We start from the raw sequence: 14757 nt of genomic DNA on the forward strand, positions 1-14757 counted from the left end.
GGGGCTGCTGTATTACTTACATTTTACTCCTATTGTCATTTATTTCATAGGTTCATAAGCTGTTCATTGCCTCTTATCATGTCCCGGACTATTCATTGCATTGGCCATGCCCAAAATCTAATACCATGAATGTTTATGGAGCACCTGAGCCTCTCCTGTCACTGCGGATCTCTGCAATGACTTTCTATGTAAAGCCAATTGATTTGCATGAGTAATGTGTGTAGATTGGTGGCGGCAGGTTGGCGCGGAACTTGGCGTCCCTTAGCTTTTTCATTACTGGAGTCCTGGGATCGAATCCAACGACAGACCCTATCTGACCACATCCCTGCGTATGCACAATTTGAGCGTGCACGTGTTTTCAGTAGTGAAATAAGAATTGGTTATTCTGACCTTTTTAGATTTTGGCTCATCTGCCCTGAAAAACCAACAGTTTGGAGTTGTTGAAGTCCTACATTAGCCATTAACCCCCCCCCATCATGACAGATTATGAACACCATATACTCATAGTGGGATGGTCAAGCCCACCAAGGTGAGCAGGTCCACCAAACGCTCTTACAATATAATAATAGTACTTTACTTTAAGATATAACTTGCACCCCCATAGCTATAGTTGAGGGCGGTCTATCAGTTCCCAAATTACCCCCAAGTAGAAATAGGTGTGCAATGCTGCCAATCAGATATATCTATCCTGTTTTCCAATGGTCCATCATTTCATAGAATATTTAAGTTATTCCCTGACCACAGATAAAGGAATAACAATCTAATTGTGGTGAGGGTCCGACTACTGGAACCCCCGACTGATCACAAGAATGGGGAGAACTGGACTGAATGAGGCGGCAGGTTGAGCATTTAACAGTCAATTTCGGATGCACCCTAAGGCTGATGCCACACATGGCGTTTTGGACCAGATTTTGGTCTGTTTTTAAGCAGCCTGTCCAAAAACGCATGCTTTAAAAAACTTATAAATGAAGATAATTGGCAAAACCTGTCAAAAACGCATGCGTTTTTTAATGGACTGCTTAAAAACGGACCAAAAATGGGTTCAAAACGCCATGTGTGGCATCACCCTTAGTATTGGTTGGACACATGTTTATACGCCTGCTCCACCCATTGATGAGAAGGGGATAAGTTAACTAGTAGGTACCAACCCCTTTTATTACCAGTCCAATGTGTAGGAAGCAGTAACCGTACATGTTCTTATGGGGCCACGCAGGAAGTCAGGACCTTGTTTCATTTCATTGCCTAGAGTCTCCAACATGAAATTATTATCCAGTCTATGGAAAAGGGAATATAGGGTCATTTGTGGGACAACCCCTTTAAGAAAAGCAGATTTCTGCTGCATGTATAGATAATCTTGGGTAATTTACATAGTACCTCCAGTTGATGAACGACAGGAGGCTTTGGTAGGAACATACACCCCCGTTATGTGTGAGCTAAATCACGTGAAGACGTCAGGTCCCGCTCATTTACCCTATAAAATCCTACAGCTGGGTTCATACAGATGTGCAGGGCTGGCAGATATACATCCAGCGACATGTAAATAGCTCCTTTATAGCACTCTCAGGGTAAGCAAAGTGGCAACAAGTCTTGGGTAAAGGCCAGTAAAATATTGCTGTGTACATAAGGCTTTGGTGGACCTCTTGTGTAGTAATAAATCCTGGCTCCCCTGGCTCCTCGCTGGGAGAACGTCTGTTCTTCATCTCATTAAGACTCCTTTAATTACAGGGATTAGCTCAGGTGCTGCATTTCCTTGGAAGCGAAGCGGGATGGGAAACGTCCCCGAGCTGCTTTGTGTGTCGTGAAGCCATTTTCTTCTATCTGAGGAGACCTTCTAATGTTTGGGGCTGGTTAGTGTTCCTCTGGTGAGAGATCCTTATCAGGGCACCACTTTATCCCTAGAACCTGAGATATTTACAACCCTGTAATCACAAGCTGCCATCTCCCTTTGTTGGAGTCATGAATGGGACAGAGTCTCTTGATTTGGGCCTTTGCTCCACCAAGCGAGACCACTCATGAAATCTTCTCCCATTGTGGTGAGTTGTCCTAGATGTGAGGCTGGTTCTCGTCTTACGGCTGCCCTGTTGCTCCCCATTAGTGCCCCTCTTTGATGTCCACCTGATAAACCTTCCCTTATCTCCAGTTTATGGCTTTCTCCTCCATATTAATGATGGGAGGGATGGAGGGTAATGTCTTTATTGGAGCTGGACGCTTCCTGCAGGTGTTGGCACAATTAATTCCATGTTTTCTCTTCTGTAAACAACATGGAAAGTGCTGAGATAAGGAGAAAGCACTAATCTGAGTGTAATTGGCCTCTTTGTCTTCTGGTTCTGCAGAGATGGAGATGTCCTACTCATTGTTCTGTCTCAGGGATGGCACAGGACTATGCAGGAGGGGGGCAATATCCAGCCAGTTGAAATCCTCGATTAGTAGGGGTCTCACTTCTGCCCTCACCTTTTTGCAAGAATAGGGCAAATACATAGAAGATCCGAAAATAGCCCAGTGTGTTTACTCCACTATTATTCGCGCTCCCATAGACTTGAATAAGGAGCACAGCACAGTCCAAGCTCTCCATTTGGGCTATTCTTGGGACGAGGGTCAGCTGACCCAATTATTGAGATAAGTAACAGTGTCACCTCTGGGACTCGCAATGATCAAGGATTTATGACATAAACTGTGATGGGAAGGGTGTAAAGCTTATTAATTTTTGCAAGGACTCTTTGGAGACACAGTGAGAGTCCTAATTACCCCATATGGACAGTATCCCTCAATGAGAGTCTTAATTGTTTTACCTTTACACAAGAATGGTCAGTCTTCTCCTACATGGATATTGGGAGAGCTGTCAATCACTATGTGTGGGTGGGGGGATCAGGACTCTCATTCTTTTTTACTAGGAGCCCTATTAGGATTTACTCTGTTTTATCCATGTGTTATGGGAGACCACATTACATCTAGCACCAGCTTAGGGAAACCTAAGAATGAGAGGGAGAGCCAACAGATGGGAAAACTGCTGGAAAATAAATGGTATAAGTCCTATAATGACCAGATATAGTGTTAATCCACATTTACACACGCAGCACAAATATTCATTAGGTAGACTTTGATAAAAGTTAGCAAGTAAGTTATGTATTCCAAAAAGGTGCCTTTTAAAAATTCAACTTTTCCTGCAAAAAAAACAAGCTCTCACAATGAGAGAAAAGTAAGCGATGGCTCCTGGAATGGGAACACTAAGAAAGAATACAAATCAATTCTTTATTTTTTGGTCTATGACCGTTGAGATTCACATGTCCATGGAGCACAGGACCTAAACCAGGCAATACTCTTGACCTATGAGGGTCCTTAAAGCACCCACCAATTAGTAGCTTTTGTGCCATGATATTCTCGAAAACAAATGACATCTTATTCGATGTATGACATCATCTGCAGTCTTCTAAGATTCTGGTAGACCTAATTTTAGACATTCTAGGCATGCCAAGGGAGTTGGTTGATCACATGGCAGAGTAATGACGGTTGCCAATACAAAGCGGATTCAGTCTTAACCCGTAAAGCCAGCAGACCGAAGGTCATCTCTGTTTCCTGACACGGCTACTTTTGCTTCCTCTGTCGCTGCAGAGTGCTCCATACTTGTTTGATGGATTTCACACCATTAGGAGACTCTTAATATCATCATTGACAGCGCAGACACACGTGAACATGTGCACCAAGGACAGCCACAAATTATGGCTGAGATCTTGGAGAAGTACGCAATACACAGCACTTTACATCCTGAAGATGTGCAGAGGTCTGGAGTAACTACGTATGTGACACAGGTTCAGCCTCATTCTTCTTTCTCCAAGTTGTTTTCTGGCCAAAATCGTGACTCCTTGATGGTCATGGGCTACTTTCCATTATTATAAGTCTGTTTTTATATACTGTCAACTTTTGGTTCCTTACCAATTTTAATATCTTTGGTTGGGTATGATCCTGACCACATTATTCATATACATGAGTGTGAGAGCATTCTTACACTAATCCAGAGTAGAAGAGTAAATTCCTGGGGGTCTTGGTGTTAATAAAACCAGGTCCATAGATCGAGAAGACGACAACTTCAACTGGAAGAGAAAGCTCCATAGTCCTTTCCTCCCGTGGGTTCATGGAAAATCAATCTTAGACTATATTCACACTGCCGTTGCCCGCCCGTACCGTACTGTAGCGGGCAACAGCAGTGTACGGGGAGAGGAGGAGGAGGTGAGCGCAGCTATCCCCCGCCCCTCTCCATAGGAATTAATGGCACACGGAGCCGTACTACGGAGTTCCCTATTTGAGTAGGACTGGTGTAGATGATAGTTGGACCTGGCTGCCTTGGACCAAAGAATAATCACAAAGTGACCATGGTCAAGTCCCCTTGGCATGTCAGACCCGGGTTTGGTAGAAACCAGAGGTCAATGGAGGTGTCAAGCTGGGGTCATCACCAGTTAAAAGAAGAAAAGAGCCAGAGTTATATAACAAAAGTCAGTATATTGAAGAAAACCTTCTCAGGGAAGTAGCAAGCTATGGACTACAACACTCGGACACCTTGTTGTGGGGGAAGGTGTCTTTTATAACCTGAATCCAAAAAAGATTAGGTCCGGGTGGCCTATGAAGACAGAGGGTCATGTGCACCAAAGCAAAAAGATGTTGGCAGGGGGTTGGCCAGCAGATAAATAAGTATTTGGAGATAGTGGTGGTCTATATGTCCAAAGGCAAAAAATACAAAGAACTTTATTTTTGGAAGAGTCCTTTAAAGGGGTTAAAGTAGTTGTTTTGAAACTAGAAATCCCAGAAGATTGGATAGCAGCACGGTAGAATAACCCAATGCCTGTCAATCTACCAGATTATGAAATGGATATTGGAAATCCATTGGCTTTCGCTCTTCCAGCGACATCACGTGATCGGTCCCCGGTGGGCGATTGCGGTGCAGGGTTCATTTAGGTAATTCATCCCATCCAGAAGAAAGTGAATTTGACTCCAGGAAGAAATAACTTTTATGACATTTACGATCACTTTCCTTCTGGCAAAGTCATTGTTTTGATACGAGATTCTGTAAAGACCTCTTAGATCTACAAAATGAAAAAAATGATGGAATATTCTGTCGCATTCTTCCACTTTTTTTCTTTTGTTGTAAAGACGGCCATAAAAAATATTTCTCATAGTAAATTGGTTTGGTCAACAAAATAACTCCGGAGCTGCGATTAAGCTCTATCATCTGCAGCTCTGTGAGTTCTGATTTGTGGCTTCTTCATGGAAATCTGTCCTAGAACATTCTAAGAGAAGAACTAGTGTTTGTGTATGGATATGGTCTACCTTAGCTTAGGTACTATGGGGCAGATTTACTTACCCGGTCTATTCGGGATCCAGCGGCGCGTTCTGTGCGGTAGATTGGGGTCTTCCCGGCGATTCACTAAGGCAGTTCCTCCGACGTCCACCAGGTGTCGCTGTTGCGCAGAAGTTCCCCGAGGTCCGCTGGAATGCACCATCCTATACCTGGTGAAGGTAAGTGCGAGTCCCGCAACACTTTTTTTTTTAAATGCGGCGGTTTTTCCGAATCCGTCGGGTTATCGTTCGGCCACGCCCCCCCCCCATTTCCGTTGCGTGCATGCCGGCGAAAATATTCGGGTAACACGTCGGGAAAACGCGAATCGGGCCCTTAGTAAATGACCCCCTATGTGTTTTGGCCTGCAGTGGAGATAATCTGATGTGACATGTTTACTTGTGTTGAGAACCTCACTGTTCTGATTGGTAAATTTTTGTAGGACCCCAACCATACAGGAATATCGACCCCCTCAGAGATTTAAAGAGCATACCTATGTCTTGACCCGCCCCCTCTGTAGATCGATATTGTCTGGGGTGTTCCTTTAAGAAAAAGAGTCAGAAGGGGGACAGATTTGCAGTGTAATTGAATGAATCGTAGACTCCGGCCTGGCGTGCTCATTTTCAAGGTCTGTTGCTTTGGCCAGACGAGAAAACACTTGCAGGTAATTTTTTTTATTCCCGGTAAATGCCAGCAACATACAAGCGCAAGAATGAAAGTATGTGATGATGTCTCTTCGAAGAACTCACCGCATCCAACTCCCACATATGAAGCCTGGCGATGGGGGTGATCTAATTCTCTAAAAAAAAAATCTCCAAAAAAAAAGTTCATGATGTCCTAATAAGGAGGCTATCGGTCACGTCAGATTTGTTCTAAGGGTTTGTTACAATGATTGCCTCTTGTTTAAGGAATTTGGTTGGAATCTAATCTTGATGACCTGTTTGTAGGGATTTGGGATCCAGTAGTTCTCTTTCCACTGAGGAGTGTTTTGGGCTTTGTGACCTGTGCAGGGAGGGGAAGGATGTGAGCTATGACCATCACCTATGGTAGAGTCTTTTTGTAGTGCTCTGTTACTTGTGCAGAAGTCACTTTGATCAGAGGGAAGTTGTGACATCATATATAGACTTGAATCGATGCGGGATTTGGTCATGCTTTTTGACGTGTAAGTGGAGAGGAAGCAGATGAGCTGTGGCCGTTACTCCTCGGAAGATTGTCTGCTGTTTTTGTAGAATGATAGGCTTCAGATATTTTGGATGGCACACTGAAACCTTTGTGGTAACTCTTTGTATTGATCTCTGCTCCATATTAGATATCAATACAGGCAGTCCCCGGGTTACATACAAGATAGGGTCTGTAGGTTTGTTCTTAAGTTGAATTTGTATGTAAGTCGGAACTGTATATTTTATCATTGTAATCCCAGACAGAACTTTTTTGGTCTCTGTGACGTCTGGATTTTAAAAATGTTGGGTTGTCATAAAAATAAATATTAACATTAAACTTTCATTACAGACACATTTGATAACTGTTACAGCTGATCATTGTAGCCTAGGACTAAAGTACAATACATTACCAACATCCAGAGGTCCGTTTGTAACTAGGGGTCGCATGTAAGTTGAGTGTTCTTAAGTAGGGGACCGCCTGTATATAAATATATGCGTACGCAAAGAATCACACGGGTACAAGCATGGTCTTTAAGATTCTCTCTACTTTAGTATTGGTCTAGAGCAGTGGTTCTCAACCTGTGGGTCGGGACCCTAGCGGGGGTCGAACGACCAAAACCGGGGGTCGCCTAAAGCCATCGGAGCCGCAATTTAATTGTGTTTTTACTGCGAGTTGCATGGTTTGGGGTCACCACAGCATGAGGAACAGTATTGTGGGGTCACAGCATTAGAAAGGTTGAGAACCACTGGTCTACAGGGTATTTTATCTAGCATAAAAGGGCCCCTTTAGTATATAGGCGGCCAGCCCCCTGTAATATATAGATGGCCAGCCCCCTGTAGTATATAGGCGGCCAGCCCCCTGTAGTACATAGGCGGCCAGCCCCCTGTAGTATATAGGCGGCCAGCCCCCTGTAGTATATAGGCGGCCAGCCCCCTGTAGTATATAGGCGGCCAGCCCCCTGTAGTATATAGGCGGCCAGCCCCCTGTAGTATATAGGCGGCCAGCCAACTGTAGTATATAGGCGGCCAGCCAACTGTAGTATATAGGCGGCCAGCCCCCTGTAGTATATAGGCGGCCAGCCCCCTGTAGTAAAAAAAAAAAAATTAACACTGTACTCACCTCCCTCTCGGATCCTCTTTGGGTCCTTCGGTCTTCTTCGGCTCCTCGGGGTCCTTCCGCTCCTCTTCAGGTCTTTGCGCTCGGCCGGCACACACAAGGACGTCAGCCCTTTGGAAACATTAGTGTTTGTGAGCCACCGGCATCACAATGGGACCCGAAGAGGAGCGGAAGGACCCGAAGGGGCACCGGAGCATCGGAAGCAGGAAGAGGACCTACGGGGAGTGTCGGAAAGGTGAGTACAGTGTTCTTCTCCAAGATCATTGCTAAAGTCTTTCATATTAGATACCTGTATATTGGATTGTGGGGGACCTGGCAGTCGGACCCCCAGTAGAGCTATACCGTTATTTACTTTAGTGGGAACTCCCCCATAAGCTATGGTGACACTTGACAATAAAACATCAGCAATTTATAATTCGTCTAAATTTGAAATTCGTCTTAAATCGTCTAAATGGGTGGGCTAATTAATTAATGTTTTCCAGTTGCCCTGGTGGACTCGCCTGTATATATTTTACATGCCTTTTGTAGGTTTTCTGAAGGCCACCACTCCGCGGGACGCCATGTTATTTCATGTAGAGCTGGCTATCCTTTTATATATTGGTTTGGAACTGGTTATGTTTTCTGATTTTTGGACTCATCCCAACTCCCTGCTTCCTCCAGGCTGTCCAGCAGGAATATTCTATTCATTGTAGTGCGTTTTAAGTGACTGTGAATCGCTCTCTGGGCAGTCGTAAAAGTGGTAAATATGTTGAGCAGATGTGAGCTGTAGATTGCTGCATTGTCTAATAGATTCTCCGTATTCCTCCTTCTTCTGCTGGAGCAATTATTTTTGGTATTGATGGTTGGATATGAAATATCTGTTATGAATACCCCTATGTTTTCTTGTGTCAGTCATTGACTAGCATGCTGCTCGGTTTGATGGTCACTTTCTTTGATGTGGCTGCACAACATTGGATCTCCACTGCAGGAACATAGCATACCTATCTGTTTTAGATGCCGTTCTTGGACAAAGCCCTCTTGTATGCCGCCCTCTGGCGAAGCCCTCTTGTATGCCGCCCTCTGGCGAAGCCCTCTTGGATGCCGCCCTCTGGCGAAGCCCTCTTGGATGCCGCCCTCTGGCGAAGCCCTCTTGGATGCCGCCCTCTGGCGAAGCCCTCTTGGATGCCGCCCTCTGGCGAAGCCCTCTTGGATGCCGCCCTCTGGCGAAGCCCTCTTGGATGCCGCCCTCTGGCGAAGCCCTCTTGGATGCCGCCCTCTGGCGAAGCCCTCTTGGATGCCGCCCTCTGGCGAAGCCCTCTTGGATGCCGCCCTCTGGCGAAGCCACTGAAAAGAACAATCTGAGCAAGAACCTGCATGTGAATGCATTAAACTGCATGTATAATGTGTAGCCAATTACTTCTTCTCAAATAAAGGTGTAGTCTAATGGCTTGGCAGCAAAGATAATCAACTTCTTAAAAATATAATTGCCACTCATATTGGGACAAAAAAGGCAAAAAATCTAAAGTTACAATGTCCAGTAATCTGGTAAAGGGGGTAAAAAATGGCTTCTTTCTAACAGCTCATTTCAATTCGCTAAACTCCTTTAGCAAACATAAAGTATGGACAAATGTGGCTGCCAGCTTCTATCCAGTTCTAGTACTTGTAAGCAAAGAACTCACATTTATAATGACCCTATGACCTAATAAGGGTTGTCCTTATAGAACCCCCATGGATAGGTGTCGCATTAGTTCAATTTACCAAATTTCTATCCATTTCTATCTGAATCTGATCCTATTTTGACTAATAAGTCACCCTGTTCTGGACAATTTTCGTCCTTCAAGTATGTGTCAGCTGAACGTGACAAGTGGCGGCAGTAACGTGCAAGCCTTCTCCAGGGCTTCCCGCCTCATATTGACTAGCCGGCCGGTCCACATAGTTCATTAGCGTAATAGTTTTAATGACTGTGAAAGGAAAACACGATTAGTGATAATTACCCGACTGAGAGATAAATGACTCTGCGCTTACAATTCTCCCCATGAACCCGATGTGAAATCTGCTCCAGGAGCTTTGATGGATGCGGTACTGGGTAGAGAACGACGATTCAAGCCTGTGATACAACCCAGGGTAATCCAGCTACATGTACAGACACCATTTGGACTCTCTAAAACGTGAGAACGGTCGTGTTCCTGTGGAGGTTGATGGGGGACGTATCAGACAGGAAAGGGGGACAATTAAAAGACAAATAGTCAGGATTGTTTGTCTAAATGTTTTGTGCGTGCCTTTGATTCCATCAGAAACGCCGTCCAGTCTTACAGAAAAGGATTCTGGGAAATACCATTTACATGCTCGACCATCTGATTGACAGCATGTACCCATATATAGTCAGAAGTCGCCTCGTAACATTTGACATTAGTCTATCCTAAGAGTGTTATCCAAGTTTTTACCCTTTTACCCCTGTATATGGATATATACTTATCGGAGTAGTCCTAGTGTAGGGTGATGCTTGGACCAGGTCAGTGTAAGCCGATGCAAAGAGCCTGATGTCGGGCATGTAACAGAATTTGATGGCGCTATATAAATAAAGATGATTATTATTAATAATCAGAGACAAACCATGGAAAGCAGTAGACAGAGCGAATCCAAGGTATAGACAGCAGCTTGGGCAGGCAGATATGGATGAGGGTTGGGTCATGCCATGGTCCACAACAGAGTAGAACTTATAGTCAAAATTGTAGTCTAAGAACAGGGCCGACGATCCAGAAAATACAGATATACCTTATGCACAGAACACTAATGACCTCAATGCTTAGGCACCTCCCAGTGGGGGAGGCTTATTTTCGCAACAGAGGTGTGCACCGATTGGCTAAGGACCCTTTTGATGTGAGTGCACATCGGACCTAGAAGCCAGAGGAAGAGAGCAGGAGGTGCACCGCCAGGACTCCTTAAAGGACACCTTTCATCAGGTCTCTGCCACTAGTCCTGTTGGAGTAGGACCGGCCTTTATCTAGTTATTTCATACATTATTCATTGTAAAATCATCTATTCTTTATCATGTAAATGAGGCGGGTCACATGGTCAGAGGCAGTGATGTCACCCCTGTTCCCCCTCCCCTCTCCTCCCCCTGCTCATGTCTGTGTGTAATGTATAGTAAAGCATGGCTAGTGTGTGCACTGTTTCTGCTGACATGCTGCATCCTCCTAATATACAGGTGAGGGACACAGACATCAGCTACACATGTACCTGACATGTTCTGCTGTAACATGGCTGCCTGGAGCTGCTGTATCTCTCCTATACACACACACATGCACACACAGGCTGCAGGGGGCGCCAGCACCAGGAAGCACATCATTATACAGCCTCACATCATTATACAGGCTGTCAGTCAAGCACTGGGGGTGTGGCTGTGCCTCCCACTCATGAATAGAGTGGACAGCTTGAATATGCTAATGCTTCATTGGACATTTCGCAGGTCATTTGCATACAGCTTTAGGACCTCATTGCTTAGGTTTACAGGCATGTAGAGGGACAATGAAGGGATAGAGGCAATGCTCTCTATTGGCAGTTTATGAAAATATATTTAGTTTAGGGGGGTTATTTTGCGTGACGGGTTCTCTTTAAAGGGAACCAGCTTTGTCCTGTTTTTTTTAAATAAAATAATAATAATTTTAATCAACCTTTTGAGAAAAAAATTACAACTTGCTAATTTTTATTCTGTTTGTTTTTAGAACCGTCCGGACATGGGATGTTTCCAATGAAAAGAAACATAAAAGTATCTTCAAACCAAGATCTGCCCAAGGTAAACGCGTCATCCCAACCTGTGCCACATACAGTCGAGATGGCAAACTCATAGCTGCCGGATGCCAAGATGGCACCATACAGATCTGGGACCGGAATATGAGTGTAAGTTGTTAATCACAGTCTTTATGTCTTCCAATAACTGCAACATTGAATATATTTTAGAATATGGGGTTGATGACGTGCCCATTACAGTCCCTATTTAATTCAATATAATTCAATATATTTACTATTTCAGCTTTAAGGCAGAGTTCAGAAAGAAAAGCTTCTGACCTGTTAAACTAGCCGACAAATAGTTAATATGTGTATCGGTGAGGCTCATGACCGATCACAAGATTGAGGGTCCCTTTTGTCCAAATTTATCAGCAGGTTAAGTATACATGCAATACTTGGCTATGTCGGACTGTCCCCTAGAGAATGATAGGAGCAGTAGGATTACATGCTTAACCTACCCCTCCATTCAATTGAGGGAGGGGGGACCCCTTCTCCGCGATTGGTGGAGATCCCAGCCATCAAAACTCCGCCTCCTCAAAACCTCTTTAACTAGCATTCTTCTGAAAGCGGGACAGTGGGGTTAGACTATTCCTGCAGCTAGATGTCTATTATATACTGTATTTTTCGGACTATAAGGCGCACAAAAAATCCTTTGATTTTCTCAGAAATCAAAGGTGCGCCTTATAGTCCAGTGCGCCTTATATATGAACCGTACTTACAGACAACAGCTGCCTTGAACTGTGCACAGGTCTGCCACCTGCTGGTCATTCATCCTTATAATCCGGTGCGCCTTATATATGAACCTAGACATTTTAGAAGGCATTTATTGATGGTGCGCCTTATAGTCCGAAAAATACTGTATATAAGTTATAGAGAAGAAGGAACATGTACATGACTGACCTACTGGAGTACAAAGATAATAGAAGACAAACCGGATCAGAGCAGAAGAAATGAAAGGACATGACCCATTAGAGGATTAGGATAATGACAAAATTGAGGCTTAAAGGGCCCTTTACAAGGACTGTTCCTTCAACTACAAATGATAAAACATTCAGCATATTAATTATTGTTGGATTTAAGAAATTTTGCTGTCATTTTTTTTTCTAGGGTTTTTAAAAAAATATTTTCTCCTCCCTCTATCCATAACATAGGAGAAGTGACCATATATCCTGTGATTTAATAGTGTTAGTACTGTGCTCGCTGAGGTTATGTGGTCAAACTGCAATAAAGTAGAGGATGAATGTGTCATAAAAGCTATTAGTGTCACAGTGTTGTGTGAGTGGAATGGGGGCATGATGAGAGGAGGGCGAGTGTATATGTCTGGTATCGCTCATTGCATCGGGCGCACACCGCGCTGCATTCTCTGCCTCATTTGGTTACATATAGTGCGGAGGATTTCTCCTCTTGCAGTTCATTGCACATAGAGGACCGCCACCTTTTTTTTATTATTTGTAGATTTTCCTACTTACGTCAGTGAACTTTCCACTCTTTTCAATCAATGTGATTTTATGACTTTTGTTTTATGTTGTTTTTTATGTTTGATGATTTTATGGCGGCTTTTTCATTGCTCAAAATACTGCGCTGTCCATAAAGTCGAGTGTAGCGATTCTGTGCTCCTTGTAACTTCCACAAGGGGGAGCTTGCTGAAGACACGATTAGTTTCAAGTTCAATGGAACTGTTCTTAATTTGTTTGTGTTGTAACCCAAAGGACCTTCATTTGATCCTCCCCCTCCACCCCCCACCCTCAGTCTTGATGCTGCAGAGCATCAATTTATTAAATGAATAGCCAGTGGTAAAAATGGTCACAGTGTAATATTACGTAGTGTCCATTGGTGGCGCTGTTTACATGCGCTTACAATATGTTAATAATTGATGGTCCTAACCTGACTGGTGTAGAGATTCAGCTTGGGTCAACTGTCCACTTCTTGCAATATTTATTTATTTGAGATTTTTTATGTCCCTATAAATAATTTTTTTTTTTATTACAGTGGGCAGAGCTGTGGAGTCGGAAAGCCAAACTCTAACTCTGACTCCTTAGTTTCCCCAACACCAACTCTGATTTTTAACTCCACATAATAATGATCATTGACTCCACAACTACAGAGCCGTAGACCGATCAGAACAGTCTAGCAGTTCTAATATACAGGCTTTCCTTCCCAGTTACTTTTTCCTCTAAACTGTAGCATAGGAACTTTACTACTGAGCATGTACATAAAGTGCAAGACTCATTCATCCCAACTAAAAGCTTGAAACGGGTGTTCAACCCGTGTCAACAGCCACATGCGACCTGTCATGCCCTATGTTGCTGGGGTCTCTGCATTATTATTGTTCTCTGTTTTGGGCTTTGTCTTCTCTGGGGCCTTCACAATTAGTATTTGCTCTGGGGTCTCCACTATTATTGTCTGCACCGAGTGCAGTATTTGCTTTCTCTGGTGGTAATTATTGCTGTAGTGTGGTATTTATAATTTCTGGGGTGGTATTATCTGCTGTTCTGTGGTTGTTGGTACATCTAAGGGGTTGGTGTGGCCCCTTAAAGTTCAGGCCCTCGGACCAATAAAGATTGATATCCCCTGTCCTAAATCCTTAGATAAGGATCCGAACAGACTTTAAAAGAACATAATTTCCCCAACTATTCAACATATTTATCAAACTTTATATATTTGGAGTCGTAGTCGGCCCATCTTATCTCAACTCCAAAAATTCCACCAAAATGGTCACTGACACCACAGCTGTGACTCCACGTCCTGACAGTAGGACTTCCCTGCAGTCCACAGCGTTGTCTATTTGGGACACAGAAGGGTATGCAAAATACTTGATCGAAATTCCAACTTTTCACTAATTAGAAAATGAATATACTGGAGTCACATGACTTACCAGGGATTTTAATTTGTTTTCTTTTATCCCTTAACTTAACTTTATTGTTCAACATCAAACTTTATTAATTGTTGCATTGTACAGGGTGTGATAAGGCATTACATATCTTGCAACAGTCAGGCATGCATGTACACTCAGAGAATCTAGGTATGCACACTTAGAGAATGGTATACAGTGCATATAAAGCAATAAGTTAACTTCTAACTGTAACAAAATAACATATCAACCTAGGGTAAATGAAAAACAGATAAAAGATAAGACAGTATACAATAGGGTAACAGGGTTCGGAAGGGGATAGGGAAGGGTAGGGAGGTATGGGGGGCGAGGGGTGGACAGTTAGAGCATGTCTTGTACCGTAAGTGTAGACACGGAATATGTGGATCGCCGCCTGCCGACAACCAATCACGTATGGCGGGCGTAGACCGGTGGACCATGTATTATGGAATTGTTTGTACCTTCCCTCATCACTTGCCTTTAATTCTTCCATGTGCCTAATTGAGTCCAGCGCCTC

The 14757-nt window shown here is 43.7% G+C and overlaps 1 protein-coding gene across 2 annotated transcripts in view; it reads left to right on the plus strand.

Annotated features, from left to right (window-relative positions):
• Nucleotides 1–14757, plus strand: part of WDR70 (WD repeat domain 70) — a 153225-nt gene that overhangs the window by 58842 nt on the left and 79626 nt on the right. For both annotated transcript variants that reach the window (XM_072135264.1, XM_072135257.1), the window contains exon 10: nt 11308–11482. In XM_072135264.1, the coding sequence (XP_071991365.1) occupies nt 11308–11482 (175 nt within the window). The remainder of the gene's footprint in view (nt 1–11307; nt 11483–14757) is intronic.

This window comes from Engystomops pustulosus, chromosome 1 (assembly GCF_040894005.1).
Source record: "Engystomops pustulosus chromosome 1, aEngPut4.maternal, whole genome shotgun sequence".
Taxonomy (NCBI): domain Eukaryota; kingdom Metazoa; phylum Chordata; class Amphibia; order Anura; family Leptodactylidae; genus Engystomops; species Engystomops pustulosus.